The sequence below is a fragment of the Quercus lobata genome, chromosome 4, assembly GCF_001633185.2.
Source record: "Quercus lobata isolate SW786 chromosome 4, ValleyOak3.0 Primary Assembly, whole genome shotgun sequence".
In the NCBI taxonomy this organism is placed as follows: Eukaryota; Viridiplantae; Streptophyta; class Magnoliopsida; order Fagales; family Fagaceae; genus Quercus; species Quercus lobata.
In genome coordinates, this window is record NC_044907.1 from 15,600,328 (window position 1) to 15,622,265 (window position 21,938).

General features: G+C 32.2%; 1 protein-coding gene and 1 long non-coding RNA gene across 2 annotated transcripts; one reads left to right on the forward strand and one right to left on the reverse strand.

The window, feature by feature from the left end:
* Positions 1-899: 899 nt before the first annotated feature.
* LOC115984684 lies at positions 900-1,607 on the reverse strand. Its single transcript, XM_031107704.1, has 2 exons — positions 1,535-1,607; positions 900-1,381 (listed from the first exon to the last, which is right to left on the reverse strand). Exons 1-2 carry the CDS (start codon positions 1,605-1,607, stop codon positions 900-902), a joined length of 555 nt encoding a protein of 184 aa, XP_030963564.1.
* Positions 1,608-21,250: 19,643 nt separating this feature from the next.
* On the forward strand, positions 21,251-21,673 carry LOC115983603. Its single transcript, XR_004090112.1, has 2 exons — positions 21,251-21,497; positions 21,619-21,673. It is a non-coding gene; the product is annotated as an uncharacterized LOC115983603 (long non-coding RNA).
* The last annotated feature ends 265 nt before the right edge of the window (positions 21,674-21,938 follow it).

Sequence of the window (21,938 nt, forward strand, 5' to 3'; positions counted from 1 at the left end):
CTGTAATAGATTTTTGCATTGCAAAAAAGAAAATAATAGAGACTCTGTGGACGTAGTTTTCATAGCCAAACCACGTAAAATTGTTGTCTTCTTTCTTTTGTTTGCTTTCATTTTAGCAAAGCAATGTTGCATCTTGGAGCCTTGGATAGCACCAGCAACTAGCCAACAAGGCTTCTAGTTTGATAATGATTAGTTCCTTTGTCACTGCAAATTATTAGCACTAAATCATATATTTGTCACCCACAATTTGATGATTATGTACAAGAAGAAATGATACGTTCTTGCAAGATTATACCATTAGGTTGTGTTTGGATGGCAACATTTGGATTTGGATTTGGATTTGAAATCCATTGATTTAAAATGCCTTGATTTGAAATCTTTTGATTTTAAAATTCCTTGTTTGGGTCTTTTTAAACAAAGAAGGATTTGAAATTCATCATTTCAAATTCCATTGTCTGGATATCTAAATTTGGATTTGGATTTGGATTTAAGATCAATAAAATATATTTTTTAATTATTATTTTTCTTAATCCTTCTACATTTTAATTTTAGTAACATTTTTAATAAATACATGAGGTAATATTAATAATTCAATTGACAAGATAATAACTAAATATCTTTAGTCATAAACAACTAAAAAAATATTTTGCCAATTATTGACAACTAAAATTTTTATATCAACTAGAGAAAAAACCCAAATGCATGGATTTTTTCATAAAATTTAAAATCTCAAACTAAAACATTATTCTAAAGTTCATAACAACTAAACAGTTATATATCAAGAGAGATAGATTAAATACCCAAAATCTGTGTATTTTCTTCACATTTCTATTATGTTTTTCAAATAATACAAAATTCAAAATAAGAAAATTACAATATATAAATATAAATATAAAGTCTCAAATAGCACGACGATGCCGAGATTGATATTCCTCAAACATTTCTTTGGCCAAAGCATCTCGAAAGGCTGTCCACTCATCAGTGACTCTAACAAATGTGATGTTTTCTTCTGATATCTCATTTTCATTTAGTGAAACATCTTCTAATTCAAGATCCACAGCTCTCAACAACTTATCCTCATTCATTTCATCCCGTATAAAGTTATGAAGAATGCAACACGTATTAATAATCCTAATTTGAGTCTTCATTTCATAAAAACTAGCTGTGCGTAATATTGCCCACCTTTTCTTCAATAACCAAAAAGCCTGTTCAATTTTATTTCTTACAAATGAGTGTCGAAGATTAAATAGCTCCTTATAATCTGTTGGTGTATTTCCTCTCCACAAATTTAGATGATATTGAGTTCCTCTATAAGGAGCAATAAACCCAGGACAATTTGTGTATCCAGAATTCACAAGATAATACATATTTGATGGTATTTCTAGGCAATAGCGTCAACTCAAAGCATCACACAACACTAGAGAATTTGATGCAGATCCCTCCCAACCAGGTAATACATATATGAACTTTAGATTAGCATCACAAGATCCTAAAAAATTTGTACTGAGTCCACCTTTCCTATTTCGATATCTACCTTGATCTTCTATGGGAACAGTTAATGGAACATGAGTACCATTAAGAGCTCCAAGTGCTCCCTTGAACCACATTATCTATCATCCCCTTCATGAAGAACTGAATGATCTTGTTTGACATACTTCTTGCCTATCTTAAGAATAGCTTTCAACACAGAATGAAATTGTCTACTTATAGTTTCCCCGGAATGAGCAAAAACATTTTTAATTGTTCTATTCTTGAGGTCATAAACAAGAATATGTAAAAACAAGGCTACAACTTCCCTAACCGTAACATTTCTTGTGACAACTAATCCACCTCATCGCACAAAATGTTACATAACTTGTTAAACTCATGTGTGTTTATACGTAATTGTTAGGACATATGTAATTCAATGTTAGGAACATATGTCACTATTTTATATAATTGGCTAATTCGTTGACAAAACATATTTTACTTGTAATTGGGTAGATCTAGGATGTGTTTAATGTTTCAAGAAACCTTGTTTCAAGTTCAAGTGTTAAAGCCATGCAAGTCTATCCAAGGATCAAGTCAGAAAGTGCTATTCATTAAAGTTTGACAGCTAGCTCGATAGCTAGCATCTATCGAGATTTAAAGAAAGCTATTTCAGCCCAAGGCTCGACAGCTGCTCGACAAATAGGGTACCTGTCGAGGTTTATGAAGTTCAATAGCCCCTTATTGTGGGGCCTGAAATCTGAGGTCCCAGCCCACTTTACATTCAAGGCCCAAAGCCTAGGCCGAGGAGCCCTATTGCCGAGGACGTATGATGAAAGCCCCACAAAGGCCCAAGGATGTGGCCGAGGATGATCTCACACTCAACACCTCACAAAACACCTGAAGAAAAGGACAAACTCAGTACAGGGGCAGGACAAGGGAGAAAACTGCCAACACCGCAGTATGGAGCCCTGCATCTGACAGGCCCATACTTCAGACCATGCTATTTAACCTTTCCCAACCACCCCCAACCACTCGGATGTATGGATTGATAGGATAAGTCTATACCTCAAAAAGCAAAACTTACACATGGACACTAAATGGGAAGTAAACACTAGTATAAAAGGCAAAGAAAGCCAAGGGAGAAAAGGGGAGGATAAAAAATCCTACAAAAAGGAGAATGGGAAGAATGTGATGCTCCTCAGACTAAGTCCGAGGACTCAAACCCTCCAAGCTACATCAATGTAAGGCTTAGCTATTCAAGCCAAACCTACCTTCGTATGAGCTTCCATAAAAATCATGACCAGATCGCTATCCGGCGACCAAGGGCAAGCCTTTCAAGCCCACTCTCTATAAATTATATTGTTCGGGCCCATTACATATGAGCCCAACGCCATCCTTGGGTCGTTAAAAATCATGTCCCTACAACAGTTATTTGTGTGCTGCATGTGGGCATGCTATATGGATTGTAATGCTGATGGGAGGCCTCGAGCATGGGCCAAGCCTCCCTAAAACGTGGGATAACATCTTGAGTGGGCTGCTGGAGGATGGGCAGAAGCCCCATGGTTTGCTGAGACAAGGGTTGTGCAAGTGCAGCATGTGTAGTGGCAATTACCAAGCAGTTCCTAGCTTTCTTGATGATCACACTTGCCATGTAGGGGTTGGAAATGTGGAGAGCAAGCCAAGACAACATCTGTTGAAGGTGTCCTAAGTCAGAACACAAGTGATATATTGTCCAAGACCCAGGCTGTTACTAGGCAGTAACTGTCATAGTAGTTAATTCTATATATTTAACCCTAAGGTTGTTGGGGGTGTCAACATCAAAGTGTATTTTGGCCTTGGGAAAATTCTGTGTAATTCTCTAGGCTTATAAAAGGGTTTCCTTTATACTTGAGATTAAGTAATAAAGGTTGGGGGTAGGTTCCCTGTAAATATTATGTGTGCTGTGTGTTTAGACGTCCCTATATAATCTGTTCTAAGTGTTATTGCAGTGAGTGTGTGGTGTTGGTTGAGACAAAGTCAAGGACTTAGAGCCATCATAGGCAGAAAAATTTGAGTGAAAAATTGACCCTGTGACACACGGAGAGCTTAGAGAGAAACAGCGTGCATGAGACTGAGAGATTTCTAAATTCCTAGGTTTTTGAGGGTATTTCAAATCCATGGATTTGGATCCCTGAAATCCAAGATAGATTTGCGCCAAATCCAAATCCAATTCTTTTAAGTTATCCAAACATAGAATTTGGATTGGGGCCCCCTCAAATCCAAATCCAAATCCAAATTCATGTCATCCAAACAAACCATTAAGGTTATTAGGAAGCACCCACTTCTGCTTAATAGTTAAATGCCCATCTAGCCCACATTTAGTCATCTCTGGTATCAAAATCTTTTTTTTTTTCTTTCACCAACATCTATCCAATAATAAATAGCCTGGTGGTAGATACAATCTATCATGTTTCAGCTACATGTAATACCACCTCATTTGGATGTAATAGATGAGACCTATGAATTTGTTATTCTTGAAATAATTTTTGTCCCTGTCGATAAGGGCGGAATTACAGCCAAGGGTGTGAGGGCTCAAGAATTTTTAAAAATCCTTTATAATATTTATAACTATTAAACATTTTTTATGATATAGCTTTTAAAATTAGGAGTTGTCCCACAAGCAAAAATTTCTGATTTTCCCCCTATCTGCCGATAATAATCAATTGGAGCATTAATATCTTTCCTCCTATGTTAGAAATTTCTTCCCAGGAATATTGTAGGCTATGAAAATGTAGAATAATCAATGTGGAACTTGCATGACCCGTCAATTCATCATGCATGTCTTGTAGAATTAGAACACGACCCCTTGTATGTGGGACCATTTTTAGTCACAAGAGTCAAGGGCCAGGCTGGCTAGTTGTGGACTTTGCCTCATTCATTCTCATAGTAAGGTGACCTAATGTAATTTGACAATGGCAGATCAGATTACTCTTACGCATAAAAGCCAAATAAATATATATGTCCCAAAACTATTTCTAGAAATCTTAGACACGTCAATGCCATACACAATTTCATAGGAATATCATTGGCAATGAAAATTTAGAAAAAGAATTATGCTAGGGACAAAACTTTTGGCACAATTTTGTGCCACAACTCGCCACATGGCAAGTTGTGATTGGTAAGGTTGTGTCCCCACATGACACACCCTTTACCAATCACAACTCGACATGTGGCGAGTTGTGGCACAAAGTTGTGCCAAGAGTTGTGTCCCTAATACAACTCTTAGAAAAATGAATATGTGGTGTCATGTGGATACTGGAGACCCTTGAATCCGTCGTGCATGTCTTATGGAATTAGAACAACTCACTGTAAGTGGGACTATATTTAACAGTGACTATATGTGAGTGACAAATTGTTTTGGGTTGTCTATACCTTGATAGCGACCCATGTAATTTGACAAGGGCTGGTCAGAAGTCCATCAATCTCTTGCAATTCAACCAAAACTCTCCTACATGGAAACTTACTTGCTTCCAAGATTTCACTTTTATTTATTTATTATTTATAAGAGTTAAGTGATCAAGCATCTTGTCCGTCTAATCTTAGCACTAGGATTTGAGACCTAAAAAATATTAGTACCAGAGCTAACAAGGTTATTTAGAGCGGGAGTTTAGCTCGAAATGGTTGAAAGTGAATTGTTCCCACTATTCCACCTTTTCTTAATCAGCAAAGGAAAAAAAAATAAATAAATAACTCTCTTACACAAAAACCAAATAAATAGTAAGTACAATAACTATATTTTTCAATAAATTTAAGATCCACCCAATTTGCAATCTCACACAATTTTAACACATGATGAAATGATCTACTATAAGTGATCCATCACTTTTTATAACATTTAAGATGAATGACCACATTTTTTCTATAATTTTTAATCCCCACTTCAACAAATTATAAAATTACTTGCTAAAAGAAAATTCAATGGAACATAGTATTTCGTGCATTTGACTTCTAAGTTCTAAAATTGAGTAGGGTTAGAAGCTTTGGAAAATATTGATGGACAAAGTTTCTTTGTAAACTAGTTAATTTAAAGAAAAATGCTTTAAACTCTTACTAAAAGAATTAAATGACTGCATATTTTGAAAAATCTAACAATTGGATTAAATATTCTTTTTATTCTTATCATGCATGTCAAATTTCTTTTAAATTTAATATTATTTACTACTTGATCCGTAAATCTATTTCTTATGCATAGTTTGAAACTACAAAAACATGAATTTAGATATTTTCTTCATGACATAACTATCGATATTTGATTTTCTTAAAAATTTGCAAACATAGAGGATATAATAAGAAAATTAAATCTAATGGAAAATTTATCAAAATTCACTTTCAATAATAAAAAAAAAAAAAAAATAGGAAGAGACTGAAAATAAAAAAAGTCCAATATTGAACGAGGCCGATTGGGGAAGTTTCCACCCTTTTGTTTTTGTTTTTTTTTTTTTTTTTTTTTTTTTGTGTCAAATGCCCCTTATTAAGTGGAAGGGAAAAAAGAAATAGGAAAGAAGAAAGAAAAAAAAAAAAAAAAAGAAAGGAAGAAAGAAAAGAAAAGAAAGAAAAAAAAAAAAAAGATATTTCTATAATCCCTCAAGTCCTTATAGCCAGTTTGTTCTTGCCTACCTTATTATAAATATGTGCTTTTTCCTCAATGCCTAAGCAATGAAATCAAACTCAGTCTGTCTTCACCAAAAAAAAAAAAAAAAACCCAATTTTACCACTTATAGAATAAACAAAAATTGTTAATATTCAATTTGAGTGTTGATTTTTTTTTTTTTTTTTTTTTTGATAATTAGATACTTAGATCTATGACTATGTAAGCAACAAAGGAAAACTGTTATTTATTATTTGGAAAAAAAATTATATTCCTAACTCTGGTTAATGCTAACAAAACACCTTTTCCCACACCTAAATCTAGTATGTTTATGCATCAATTACTGATTGAACTTTAACACCTTTACATGAGTGATGGATCGACTACAAAATTTTTAAAAAGCTAAAATCGCTTATTGGAGGAAAAATTATTATGCACCGAACAAATGAGACACAATTTTGAAGTAAATCACTGTGCACCCTTACTACGATGGTCACCCCACAAGTATAAGTATTTATGGGGTGTGAAAGACAAGGACAAGAGTTCAAGTCTCCAGGAAGAAGCTTAAACACATATACATTTAATTAAAAAAAAAACACAATTATACACTTAAATTAAGCTAAAGTAAAATTTTTACATTGTAAATATATATATATATATATATATATATTTTAAGTAGGACCCACATATTCTCATACATACTCATTATGCTTTTCCAAGTAATTGTATTGGGCCGTTTTTGACAATGACAAGGGCCAGCTGCATGTGGAGTGTGGACCTTCATTACAAAGTCCAGCAATCTTTTAATTTGGACATAAAAGTCGAATAAATATATACAATGCAAAATGTTCATATATTTTAATATAAAAATTTATTTCTTTTTAGGCCACTTTCAAAAACATTCACATAATAATATCTGTTATATTTTTTATTTTATTAAATTTTTAATTTTTAAAAATTTTTCTAGTTGTTTCTCTCTCATCTCATACATCCCTCAAACAACGTTCGACAATTCAAAATTAAAACCTTATCAACACCAATATTCTTAAACAACGACATGGGTTTTAGATGAAGACCATGAATTTATTAATCTCAAAAAAAAAAAAAAAAAAAAAATTGTCCCTGCTGATAATAATCAATCGAAGCATTAAATTTTTTTTTTCCTGCTATGTTAGAAATTTCTTCATAAGAATATGATAGATTGGAATATCGTTGGCAAAGGAAATTTAGAAAAAATGAATTAGAACTAGATGTGACTATGTGAGCGACAAATTGCCTTTATTCATTCTTATAGGTGATCCATGTAATCTGAAAAGGGCTGGTCAAAACTGAGAAGTTCATCAATCTTGGAATTCAACCATAGCTCCCTTACATGGAAACTTACTTGCTCCCATGATTTCACTTTTATTTATTTATTGGACGGATGAGAGTTAAGTGGTCAAGCACTTCATCTGTCGCATCTTAGCGTTTGGGTTCGAGTCGTGCAAAAAGCATTAGTACAGGGATTGACAAGGTTATGGAAGAGCGAAACTTTAACTCGTCACAATGAAAAGTGAATTGTTCCCAATATTCCACCTTCTTGTAATTAGCAAAGAAAAAAAACTTTCTTACATATAAAAACTAAAGAAATTATATGTCCCATAACTATATTTTTCATTAAATTTAAGACACACCTAAGTTGCAATTTCACACAATTTTACCACACGATGAAGTGATCTAATATAAGTGATCCATCACTTTTTATATGAATGACCACTTTTTTTCTATAATTTATAATTCCCCACTTCAACAAATTATAAAATTGAATGTGAACTTGCTAAAAGAAAATCAAGTGTGAACATAGTAATTGGTACATTTGAGTTCTAAAATTGAGTAGGGTTACAAGCTTTAGAAAATAATGATGGAAAAGTTTCTTTCCAAACTAGTTTAGATATTTTGAAAATCTAACAATTAGATTAAATGTTATTTATGTTCTTACAACGCATGTCAAATTTCGTTCAAATTGGATATTATTTACTATTTGATCCACAAACTTATTTTTTATGCATAATTTAAGGCTACAAAAACATGAAATTTAGATATTTGATTGATAACATAGCTATTATCTTTGATTTTCTTTAAATTTTACAAGCATGGGGGATATAATAAGAAAATTCAATCTAATGGTAAATTTATCATAATTTACATTCAATTAAAAAATATATATAAGAAGAGTTTGAAGAAAATATTTGCCCAACATTTGTCCACGATAAACTAGTAATAAATTATTTCAAAAACAATGAATACCCTTGGGGAATATTTCATGTGCTTAGGCAGGTTGATTAACAATACGCCCTAATCCCACGCTGAATGATCACTCCTTAATTTTGTAGTGGATTAGATACATGTGCACTACATGGCTCTTGAAAGTTTCCAGAAAGTTTGTTCTTTCACTACCTTCATATAAATATGTGTTTTTTTTTACAAATACATAAATCAAAATTACGTTTAAGCTATTTTTGATTTTTTGATTTCTACCATTAGTGATTATTGGGCCAAAATGGGCACTTGCCCCTTTCGCCAAAACTTTCCAGCAAAATACCCCCTGTCTAAAATTATTTAGGGAAAAGCCTTTGTTTTGAAACTCAATTTTCTAAAAATCGAGTTTCAATTTAAAACTCGATTTTTGGACAATTGAGTTATAGCGAATTGAAAATTAAAAAAAAAAAAAATTTGTGAAACTCGAGTTCCTTGAAAATATTCAAGTGGAACTCAAGTTCCATGAACTCGAGTTCTTTGAATGGAACTTGAGTTCCATAAATTTTTTTTTTCTAAGTTCAACTTTGCTATAACTTGATTATCCAAAAATCAAGTTTTACATTTGAAAATCAATTTTCTAAAAATCGAGTTTCAAAATAGGGGCATATCCCTAAATAGTTTCAGACAGGGGGTATTTTGCTGGAAAGTTTGTGAGAAAGGGGTAAAACCCCATTTTGGCCGTGACTATTGGTATTGTACTATTAGGACACATGTGATTCACTTGTTAGGAACATATGTCACTATTTTATGTAATTGGCTTATTCTTTGACAAAACACACTTTACTTATATTTGGGTAGATCTAGGATGTGTTTAATACTTCAAGAAACTGTGTTTTAAGATCCAGTGTTGAAGACATGCATGTCTATCCAAGATTCAAGCTAAAAAAGTGCTGTTCATTAAAGCTCGATAGCTAGCTATCCATCAAGTTTAAGAAGCTATTCCAATCCCGTGGCTCGACAACTGCTTGACAGCATCTCGACAGATAGGTATCTATCAAGCTTTATGAAAAACAGAATTCCAGTTATGTTTTTTACTCTAATCTGTGATTGTGTTTGGGCTTTCTTTTCTTCTAACCCTATACATATAAAAGGATTATTTGAAGGGCCATCAAAGGGTACACAAGTTGCATAAGTGTTGAGCAAAGTTTGTTCAAGCAATTTGTAACTAGAGACAAAGTTTTGCCCTAGTTCATCATTCCTGTGAAGAAGTTGTAGTGTATGTGTACCGTAGGGTTTTGTGACCAAGCATCTTCTTGATCTTCATCGTTGGGATGAACTGTAGAACTTTGCAGCCAATAATCTTCTCTAGTTGGTGATTGAAGTTGCATACTGGGATCCGCGCATTGGTTAGTCACGTACATGGGAGCCGTGCATCAAAAGGGGAAATTGTCACTACAAAACAAGTCCAATTGAGTATTGGGGTAAAGGTTCAACTGTAGGTTGATATAAGGTATTGTGATTCCTTTACTTGTAACCGTTTGTTTTGATAATAGTGGAATTTCGAGAGTGGTGACCTAAAAATCACCCGATGGGGTTTTTGCTGTTAGGTTTTCCCCATTTGTAAACAAATCACCGTGTTATTTATTTTCCGCTACATAATTAGTTTATTGGTGATTTGTTTGTGCTACCATGCGTTTGCATGTTAATTAACTTAATTAATTCACTTGGCTAAATTAATTGGTTAATTTATTACAAGGGGTCAATTCGTTTTTGGCCTATCATGTACTTACACTCATTACTTTTTATAGAGATGTGTTTGATGACTTTGATGTAGACATAGGTTGAAATTACTCAAAGTATGATATTTTAATGGCTAAGAAGTTTAACTAATTTACTAGCAACGATTTAGTTGTTTATAACCTTAACTATCTCTTAAGTACCAGGATAACCATTTCCACAAAACATTTAATGAGTTTAGGATTCGAAAATTGAACCTTCTTGCATTAGTATGAATCCCCTTTACTATTTTGAAAAACCAAAACTTCTTCCTATTCATAGAAATGAGTTCCCTTAATTCAATGATATAGAGGGATAATTGTCCTCCTCGAATGTAGGTACAGAGGACCAGTGACCTTATTGGAAGGCATCATAACTTGATGAGGTTTTGAGTTTGTATAATGTTGGAATAAAATAATCAGATTTATAGCACCTCCTTTTGTTTCTTTTAACATTCACTTATTAGATTATCTTGTATTTGTCATAGTTTTCTTTTTTTTCTTTTTTCTTTTTTTAATATCCATGGAATAATCTGTGGCTGTAATATTGCTATTAAAGAATAATAGAGACTTTGTGGATGTAGGCTTTTATGGCTGAACCACATTAAAATTGTTGTCTTCCTTCTTTTGTTTGCCTTCATTTTTCACAAAGGAATTTTATAGCTTCAAGTCTTGGATAGCACCAGTAGCCAACAAGGCTTCTAGTTTGGTAGTTATTAGTTCCTTTGTCATTGCAAATTATTAGCACTATAAAGATGTTTGTCACCCATAATTTGATGATTACGTACAAGAAAAAGTGATTTGTACTTCAAGATCATACCATTAGGGTTATTGCTACACACCAAAAAGTTTCTTGTAGATCTTATAATGAGAGTCTTTTTATGCTTAACAGAAATTTTTTTTTCCAAAAATTATTTTTTGAAGTTTACTTGAAATAAATAAAGACGGTCTATTTCATAACTAATTTAGATTCTATTTTATGAATTTAACTATATACAAACTATAATGTTATTTTAAATTTTAAATAATGCAACACCAAATACATATTTAAATTTATAATATTTAGAGTCTATTTGGGAACAATTTATTTAGCTAAAACTGAAAACTTTTTGCTGAAGGTACTATAGATAAAGCTAAAAGCTAGCAGAAATAGTACAGTGGGAAGGGTGTCAATTCGGGTTAGCATGTTGGGTTTGTATCGTGTTGAGGTACGGGTATTTGACTAAATGGCTTAACCCTAACTCGACCCATTTAATAATCATGTTATGATCCTTCAACCCTAATCCGACCTGTTAATAAGGCGGGTTGACCTGACCCAACCCATTTGACCCGCTTAATAAATGAGTCGTGTTGGGTTAACACGAATTTAACACAACCCATTTCAATTTGCATAATATTAAATATAACATCCATCTAGAAATAATTTTTTTTACATCCCAAAAGTAATACATACACTTCAAATCTTCAACCCACATTCAAAATAATATAGTTCAACAAAAATATAACATTCATCTAGAAATAAGTTCTTTACACTCCAAAATAAGTGCATACACTTCAACCCAAATTCAAAATAACATAGTTCAACAAAAATATAATATCCTTGGAACTCACCAAATGCTAAGTATCAACATTGAAAGAATTGGAGCAAACAGTAGGCTAATCCCGACTATGACTACAATTATCATCCACAGATTCTAGTTTATAAACTATCTCAATAAACTCACTTACAAGATATGCAGACGATGTCCAACACTAATACAAACACCAAAAAAAACACACGGCACAAGACAAAAGCTACAACCGTGTCCTTAATCAACAATTAATATATATCATATATTAATAACATCACATGGGTTCAAAGTATATAGAACAAAAACATTATACAGAAAAAATTACTGCAGAATTTTGAAATACCAATAAAACAGTTTTCTTTAATTCTAAAACTCACTAAACACATTAGAGAGAGAGAGAGAGAGAGAGAGAGAGAGCAATAACCGGTTTGAGATTTTGAGTTTGGGAATTGGGCGTGAGACTATAAGATAGTAGAGTGAGTAGTACAGTTGAAATAAAAAAATAAAATTAGATATTTATAAGAAGGTTTAGAGATTTAGGGTTTGTAGGGTTTAGAGATCTAGGGTTTGTAAAGTTTCAAATTATATCCCTTGTAAGTTTTTGTAATTACTCACTTTTCTTTTTAAATTTAAAATATATGTTGGATATAAAAGGAATTTGACAAATCTAAAATAAAATGAATATTTATTTGTTATATGAGTTAAATGGGTTGTGTTAAGTAGGTCATTTCGGGTTGACACAAATAAATTGACGTGTCAAAGATGTCTATTGTGGGTTATACAAGTTGACCCGCTTATGACACGTTTCTTACCGTGTCGCTTTCGGGTTGACTTGTTTATGACCCAAACCTAGTAAGGCCCAATCCTAACACACAAAAACCCATGTCGAGTTCGTGTCGCGTTCGCGGGTTGGGTCGAACATTGACACCTCTAAGTGGGACCCACGAATAGTATTAAAAAGTGCAATAGGACCCATAAATACTAGCAAAAATAATCTCAATAGTAGGAAAAAAAATGCATTTTTCAGCCAATATCAAACGCAATATTAATCTTAACGAAGAATTTGATCAATTTTCAATTCAAGAAAAACACAAAATATGGTTCGAAGTGGGCAAAATTTGCCAAATAGTAGCTTTTTACAAAAAATTTTGATACATAGCATGCGCTTGAAACTATTTTGTAAGTTGGACTATTTTTGGAACTCGAGTTTGGAAAACTTGAGTTTGAGCTGGAACTCGAGTTTGAAAAACTCCAGTTCCAAGCACTATGCAGCAATATTGAATGTAACTCGAGTTTGACGAAATCGAGTTCTAGCCTAAACTCAAGTTTCAAAAATAGTCTAACTTACAAAATAGTTTCAACGGTTTGCTACTTTCCCAGTAATTTTTGAAAATCATGCTATTTGGCAAATTTTGCCTCCGAAGTGAGAAGAATGTATATAAATAAAACATTTTTGCATTTCTTGAATTTTAAACTTAAAAAAGAAATAGAAAAAAACCATCAGTGTCTTGACACTTGATCAATAGGCTTCCTTTTGTACAACTTGGAAACTCCAACCCATCAAATACATCCCCTGCTTTGGGCCTTGGTTGAGGATGATGATGGTTGGTTCCCCTATATTGTTCCTAATAAATTATTATCCTTATTTGCGAAAGCAGTTGCATGCACACTAAATATGAATTCACAATCATTTTTGGTGTGGTTAATTTAGAAAATCAATACTCAAATGGTCTCACCATGCCAATGCATCCCCTAAGAATACTCATGAATGCAACTGTGCATGGTCTCAACTCTAGAGCTGACTTACTGAAACTTGAAACAATTTAAAATACTAGTCGATTAATTATAGCAACTCCAAATTCCCATCATATTAAACCTTATGCATATCTTTTAAGTAGAGGCAATTTAAAATATACTACTTGATTACTTGAAGCAGCTCCAAATTCCCATCACATTAAATGTCATTAATATATTCTCAATGTGAATACTTTTTATAGAAACTAGTCGCAGACCTGCACGTTGCGTGTGATAAATTTGTTTTTGATAGTGTTATTATATATGATTAATTATTAATATTTTTCTATGCAGTACTACTTAAGCTGCATTATATATGTATGATCAATATATTGCAGGATTCATGGTGATTGGAGGTTTTGGTGATGGAATTAATTGTGTATTATTAGAGATTAGTATTTGGAATAGAATGTGGAAATTTTATTCGTTGGACATACTTGAAGAACAATCCAGCTTTTGAACTTGCAATTTAATGGATAATTCATAATCAACTGATAGAAAATATGAACAACCTACACAACCAAAAGATAATATAAAATATATTTTAGCATAGCCTTTTTCATTTTATTTATAATTGAGAGTTAGACATTCTTGAATAACCAATCTAACTTGAAAACATGCAAATTAACAAGTAACTTGTGAGCAACAGGTGGGTAAAATAGTAATTAAAACGGTGACAGGTATCCACATCATTGAACACTAAGAACTTTTTTTTTTTAATGAATGAACACAAACACTCGCGTGCAAATACACACAATCGAAAAGATCTAATATTTTATGTTTTGGGGTGTATTGATTTTGCTATCATCTATTTATAGTGTCTTTTTGGTTGTTAAGTAAGTTCATACAAGAAACATGAAGAGCATTTTTCTAAGACTATTTGAAGATTCCTGCCTTATGTAGTTCCATTATAAATAAAATTATCGCAAGATAAGACCCAAACCAAATACCTAAACCAACCTCATTTTTTAGACCAACAACGTTTTTTTTTTTTTTTTAATCTCTCTTTGTTTTTGGTTTTAATCTCCCTTTGTTTTTACTCTTTCACTTTCTGTTAAAAGCTTCCACTGCCTATTTTAGCACTGCCCTGAATTCTCACCTACATGCTCTATATGCCATCCTTTTTCTTTTGTTTTTTTTTCTTCTACAGTTTGAAATTTATGAACCAAAGAAAGACAACTTAAGGACCCCTATCTTTTGCACTATTTTATCCCCCTTAACTTTATACTCTCCTAAGCTGCCCATTTCACTAATCAGTGATATATATTCAATCTCATAGAGATTTAAGCTCTGATTTGTGTCTTTGAAACAATTCTAGAAGTAGCAGTATCTCTTCATTAAATGTTTTGTCTTAATTATAGAAAGCCATTTGATTACACCCACCTAAAAATCATTTCAAATAAGTGGTGGATAATATGAACAGCTTACACCACCAAAAATAATATGAGAACTATTTTAGTAAAACATTTCATTTTATTTACAACCGACATTTAGTGATACCTAAAGAAATATTCCAGCTTTTGAACTTGCAATTTAATAGATAATCCGTGATAAATTGGTAGAAAAATTGAACATCCTACACAACCCAAAGATAACATAAAAATTATTTTAGTATACCAAAAGATAATATAAAAATATGTTAGCATAACCTTTTCATTTTATTTATAATTGAGAGTTGGACATACTTGAAGAAACAACTCCAACTTTATTTACAATAGAATTTCCCAACAAAGCAACTCATTCAACAATGTTCTATTTCTTTTGGATAATTCCTTTGGTTACATAAACTGTTCGGTTGACAATGGAATTTCCTAGCAAAGCAACTCATTAAACAATACATTGCTGAAAAGGAGAAGTAATATGTTTTGAGTATGTGCAACTATATCAAGCCCAGATCGCTCATATATATGTTTTTTTTACCCAAAATACTGCTACTTCTGCCTCTATAATGGTAATAGCTCTGAATCTATCTATGACACTTGTGAATCACCAATAAATAAATAAGAAAAAAAAAGTAATGCAAGAATGAATAAAAATGATATAAGAATTTAAATCATTTAACATATTTTTAGTGGACTTCCAAATACATGTGACCAAATCTAATAGTGGAGAAGTTCTTGAGTAAATGCAGCTTATCTTATTAGAGTTTTCTAGATGCGTTTATGATATGAGTACATAAAGAGTAATCATTCAATTATCACTGGCTTGGGCATGAACATTTTTACAAATGCCTTTGATTGAACAACATGAAATAGTACTCTAAAAACTGTCAAAATCAAATTTTACATATTCCCTATTGAGATACTGCCAATAAAAAATTGCCTGCAATTTAGGTCTTCACTCCAATTTCATTAAAAAATTGCCATTAAAAATATATCATTCTCACATGAAAAAGATCTATAAAATTAATTAAAAATATTTTTTCATTATTTAATTACATACTTTCAACTTCAGATATTAAATGGGAAAGACGCATTGAAAATATGTGAAAGATGTATTCCTCAAAAAAGAACTAAAGACGTAATTTATAAAATGTTTGAACTAAAACTAAAGAACTAATTTGCTCTGCTTTTTTATTTTTTTTTTTATTTTTTTTATAATTAATTTGAACTAAAGAACTAATTTTTTGAAGTATGTAATTAACTAATTAACTAAAGGAGCAAAACATTTTACAATACATCTTTCAAGTTAATTACATATTTAATGGGAAGTTGAAACTTGCAAGTAAGAACCACCTAGAATAATAGGATGCATAAAATGTTTACTATAATGTTTTGCTCTTCTTGAAAGATGTATTTTAATAGGATGCATCAACTTCCCGGACGTATTTTAAGTTAATTACATTTTTAATGGGAAGTTGAAACTTGCAACGACATATTTTATAGACCCACCTAGATATTTTACTATAATAACAGTTAGTAAATTAGACCTACCCATATTTCTAGGATGAATAAAAGATGGCATGTCGTTATAATCCCATCTTGATACATCTTAGGTGGGTAGAGAGATTTAAGCCTTATAAATCTCAATTAAAAAAAAAAAAAAATCTTAGCACAAAATAAAAACACTTGCACAATGACTTAAAATTGAAACCATGAATGTCAAACCATGTCTAAACCAAAGACCATTATAAACACAATTATGCAGAAAATTGAAACACCAAGAAAACAATTTTCTTTGATTCTAAAACCCAATCAACATGTTATACAATCATGATATTGAAGTAGGCTATGATACCAATTGTTGGAAAAGAGTGGAAGCAAACACCACAACACTATACTAAGAAATCAAAATCACACTAAGCCGTTAGAATCACATAGAATTAAAAACCCAGCAATTTTCACAAAACTCAAAATGAACAGACCCAAAAGAGGTAGAGCTCCAATTAAAAAACCTAGCAATCAAAAATTCAACACCCTAACAAAGAGGCGGTAAACAATCAGCCACACCATAGAAGCCTTATATATCTTGATTAAAAAACACAATCTTAGCACAAAATAAAAACACTTTCACAATGACATAAAATCAAAACCATGAATATCAAACCATGTCTAAACCAAAGACCATGATAAACACAATTATGCAGAAAAATTACTGCAAAAAATGGAAACACCACAGCACGAAAAAGGCAGTAAAAAGAGAAGAAAAAAAAATCAAGCAAAAGAATGGACCACAAAAGAAACTGGGATTTAGAGATACCTCAACCGAATCATCCAACCTCTGTCAGTATTTATATAGTAGTGTGAGGAGAGGAAGACAGGAAGGAAGGAAGACAGAGAGGCCACCATTAGATGGCAGAGAGGCTGGCGTGAATTAAATGTGAAACCGTAGAACAAAGTGGGGAAGAGGAAAGAACTAAAATGTGGGGAGAGGAAATTGAAACCGTGCAAGAAAACAAAAAGTTGAAACCGTGAAAACAGAGGGTTTTAAAAGGTATCAGTTGAAAAGGCTTTGGGTTTGGGCTTTATGGTGGAGATAGGGCTGTAAAATATTTTATATTTATCAGTATTTTAAAATTGATGAAAAATAGGGCATCAAGGTTGTTATTGGCTGTTGTTAGTGGAAAAACAATATATTTCAATGGTGAGTTCAATTAGAACCAACAACAACTTAACAACTAAGAATTTTTGTGAAAATGTTGTGGATATAACACATGTCAAAGTTTTATGATAAAACTCTCTTATGCTTCTACTCTTGAATTCAATATCTGTGTGGTATTGATTATTCAATATTTGTGATAGAATTTAAGACATACAAGCTTGAACTTTGAAGCATATCCTTTACATGACCAAATAAGAGAAGGAAAAAAGAAAGACTGTTTATTTCTCAAAATTAAGATTTCAATTTCTATTGGTTCATATCAAATTCTTGTAATGAAATAGACCATTGAGGGTTTTTCCATAAAATAGGTTTAAGGCTTGTAGAATAAATGGTCACATATTTGACAATTTCACTAGAAAGTATTAAGGGAATTCTTATATTTTAAAACAGCTTAAAGGCTAAAGTTAATAAAAACTATTAATGGACATAATTTTTTAAAAATATTTTAATATTTATAACTACTAAACATTTTTTAAGATATAACTTTAAAAAATAGAAGTTGTCCCCTCAAGCAAAAATTCTGTTGTGAATTGGGATAATTGAAAGATAGTATAGTCAATCCAAGATGACCAATCTCTTGAACTTGAGAGAGGAAATAGACATTTTTGGGCTAATTTTTTGCTTCCTTCTCATTAATGAATTCAACGTACATAAATAGCTAAAGATGAGATAGCTTTATCAACAAATCCTAAAACATAAGAACTAGTCCTATCCTAAAACATAGGAATTAATTTGAATACAAATAAATAGCAATACTAATCTATCTAGGGCCAACTGTGGACTTTGCCTCATTCATTCTCATAGTTAGTAAGGTGACCTTATGTAATCTGACAATGGCGGATCAGATTACTCTTACACATAAAAGCCAAATAAATATATATGTCCCATAACTATTTCTAGAAATCTAAGACACGCCAATTTCATACACAATTTCATTGGAATATCATTGCCAATGAAAATTTAGAAAAATGAATATGTGGTCATGTGGATACAGGAGACCCTTCAGTCTATCGTGCACGTCTTGTGGAATTAGAACATGACTCACTGTAAGTGGGATTGTTTTTAATAGTGACTGTATGTGAGAGACAAATTGTTTTGGGTTGTCTATACCTTGATAGTGACCCTAGTAATTTGACAAGGGCCGGTCAGATGTCCATCAATCTCTTGCAAATTGCAATTCAACCAAAACTCTCCTACATGGAATCTTTTACTTGCTTCCAAGATTTCACTTTTATTTATTTATTATTTATAAGAGTTAAGTGATCAAGCATCTTATCTGTCTAATCTTACACTTGGATTCGAGAGGTGGAAAATACTAGTACCAGAGTTAACAAGGTTATTTAGAGCGGGAGTTTAACTCGACATGGTAGAAAGTGAATTGTTCCCACTATTCCACCTTTTTTTAATCAGCAAAGGGGAAAAAAAACAATAAACTCTCTTACACATAAAAACCAAATAAATCGATGTACAATAACTATATTTTTCAATAAATTTAAGACCCACCCAATTTGCAATCTCACACCATTTTACCACATGATGAAATGATATACTATAAGTGATCCATCACTTTTTATAACATTTAAGACGAATGAACATGGATTTTCTATCATTTTTAACCCCCCACTTCAACAAATTATAAAATTACTTGCTAAAAGAAATTCAATGGAACATAGTATTTTGTACATTTGACTTTTCTAAGTTCTAAAATTGAGTAGGGTTACTGTTTTGGAAAATATTGACACACAAAGATTCTTTTCGAACTAGTTTAGAGAAAATTGCTTTAAACTCTCACTAAAAAATTAACATGACTGCATATTTTGAAAATCTAACAATTGAATTAAATATTCTTTATGTTCTTAATATGCATGTCAAATTTCATTCAAAATTTAATATTATTTATTATTTCATTCATAAACTTATTTTTTATGCATAATTTAAAGCTACAAAAACATTATTTTAGATATATGCTTGATGACATAATTATCGATATTTGATTTTCTTAAAATTTTATAAACATAGAGGATATATTAAGAAAATTCAATTTAATGTTAAATTTATCATAATTCACTTTCAATTAAAAAAAGAAAAAGAAAAAAGGAAGAGTCTTAAAAAAAATAAAAAATAAAATAAAAAATAAAATAAAAAAAAAACATTTGTCTAATATTGAATGAGGTCGATAGGGGAAGTTTCCTCCCTTTTGTTTTATTGTCAAATGTCCCTTATTAAGTGGAGGGGAAAAAAAGAAAATAGGAAGGAAAAAAAAAATATATATATATATATATATATTTCTATAATCCTTCAAGTCCTTGTAGCCAGTTTGTTCTTGCCAACCTTATAATACATATGTGCTTTTTCCTCAGTGCCCAAGCAGTGAAATCAAACTCAGTCTGTCTTCACCAAAAAAAAAACCCAATTGTACCACTTAGCCAAAACAAAAATTGTTAATATTCAATTTGAGCATTGATTTTTTTTTTTTTCCAACTATGTGAGAAATTTCTTCATAGGAATACGATGGATTGAATAATGAATGTGGCCATGTGTGACTTGCGAGACCCGTCAATCCGTCAAGTATGTCACAAAGGAACATTGAATGTGGCCATGTAGAGCAAAACCACTTGACTGCAAGACCATTTTAATTAGATACTTAGATCTGTGACTATGTAAGCAACAAAGGAAAACGTTCTTTATTATTTTGGAAAAAATTTATATTCCTAACTCTGGTTAACGCTAACAAAACACCATTTCCCGCACCTAAATCTAGTATGTTTATGCGTCAATTACTGATTGAATTTTAACACCTTTACATGAGTGATGGATCGACTACAAAATTTTTAAAAAGCTAAAATCTCTTATTGGTGGAAAAGTTATTATGCACTGAACGAATGAGACTCAATTTTGAAGTAAATCACTGCGCACTTTTACCATGATAGTTACTTCACAAGTATAAGTATTTATGGGAAGTAAGAGGCAAGGATAGGAGTTCAAGTTTTCAAGAATGAACTTTAAACACATACATTTAATTAAAAAACACATATATACACTTAGATTAAGTTCAAGTAAAATTTATATATTCTAAATATATATATATACACATATATTTTCTTTTTAAGTAGGACCCACATATTCTCATACATACTAAGAGCACTAGCATTGAAAAATGCTAAAGTCATATTTAAGGCATTTTTGACATTTTAGAGCACAAAATCACTTGCATCAAACAATGTTAAACCACACTATTGCAAAATTTTTTGCAATAGTGCTACACTACCATTCTAAACTTAGAATTGTACTGTAGCACAATGGTAAAAGAAATATATATATTTTATTCCACCCTTTACCTCCGAAATTTCTCTCTCCACTCTCACGGTACTTCAGTTCTCTTCTCTCTCTTCTTTCTTCTGTCTCTCCATCTGCTCTCTTCTCTTCAGCTCTCTCCTCTCTTCAGACCCAAACGGCATACTCCTCCCAACATCAACATCAACATCACACACCATGCTCCATCGCTGAAGCTCAACCGATTCACCCTCAGACCCATCTCCATTGTCGACGCTTCACACGGCGTCTCATCTCAGACCCATCTCCATTGCCGAAGCTTCACACGGCGTCTCACACGGCGTCTCATCTCAGACCCATCTCCAAATCCCTTTACCGATTCACCCTCACCCTCAACCGATTTAATCAGACCCATCTCCAAATCCCTTTACCGATTCACCCTCACCCTCAACCGATTTAATCAGACCCATCTCCAAATCCCTTTACCGATTGACCCTCACCCTCACTCATCTCATAAACCCAACACTCTAGATAGTACCCATTTAACTCTTCACTCTATCACTCTCTCTTCAAACCGACACTCAAGGTTCAACTAAGCTCCGTCGGTGTGGGGGATTCAGCTCCATCGGTGTTGGTGCTAACTGTAAGGTGGGTTTTGATCAATGTATTAGAGTTTTTTTGTTTGTGTTTCTTTTCTCTCTCTGCAAGAAAAAGAGGGATTCGGCTTGTGTTTGGATTTTGATCAAATAATTGTTGTTGATGTTTGCAGAGATTCAACTTCATCAACGAGGGGTTTTCGCTCTCTGGCACGGGATTAGCATCATCAAAAAGTTTGCTCAGGTTCATCTTCCATACCAGTAAGTTTCCCTCTCTACCTATTTCTCTCGCTTCTCTCTTTTCACTTTGTTTCTGTTCCCCTTTGGATGGATGAAATGAGAATATTCCTGATAATTTTGTGATTAAAGTAACTGAATTTGTATAGAGGTTAAGGCATGCTTTGTATTGGACCTTAGCAATGCGTTAAGCTGAATTTTTTATATAAGTTTTTAGTTTAACTGGGAAAGAATGAAAATTTAGTAGGTGGGTATG

What these genes read in the sequence shown, in the direction of transcription:
- LOC115984684 (XM_031107704.1), bottom strand. Translation starts at nt 1,607, where the DNA reads ATGTGGTTCAAGGGAGCACTTGGAGCTCTTAATGGTACTCATGTTCCA. An exon ending in TGTTCCCATAGAAGATCAAG is followed by an intron (nt 1,382 to 1,534) that starts GTAGATATCGAA and finishes GCTATTGCCTAG; the next exon opens with AAATACCATCAAATATGTAT.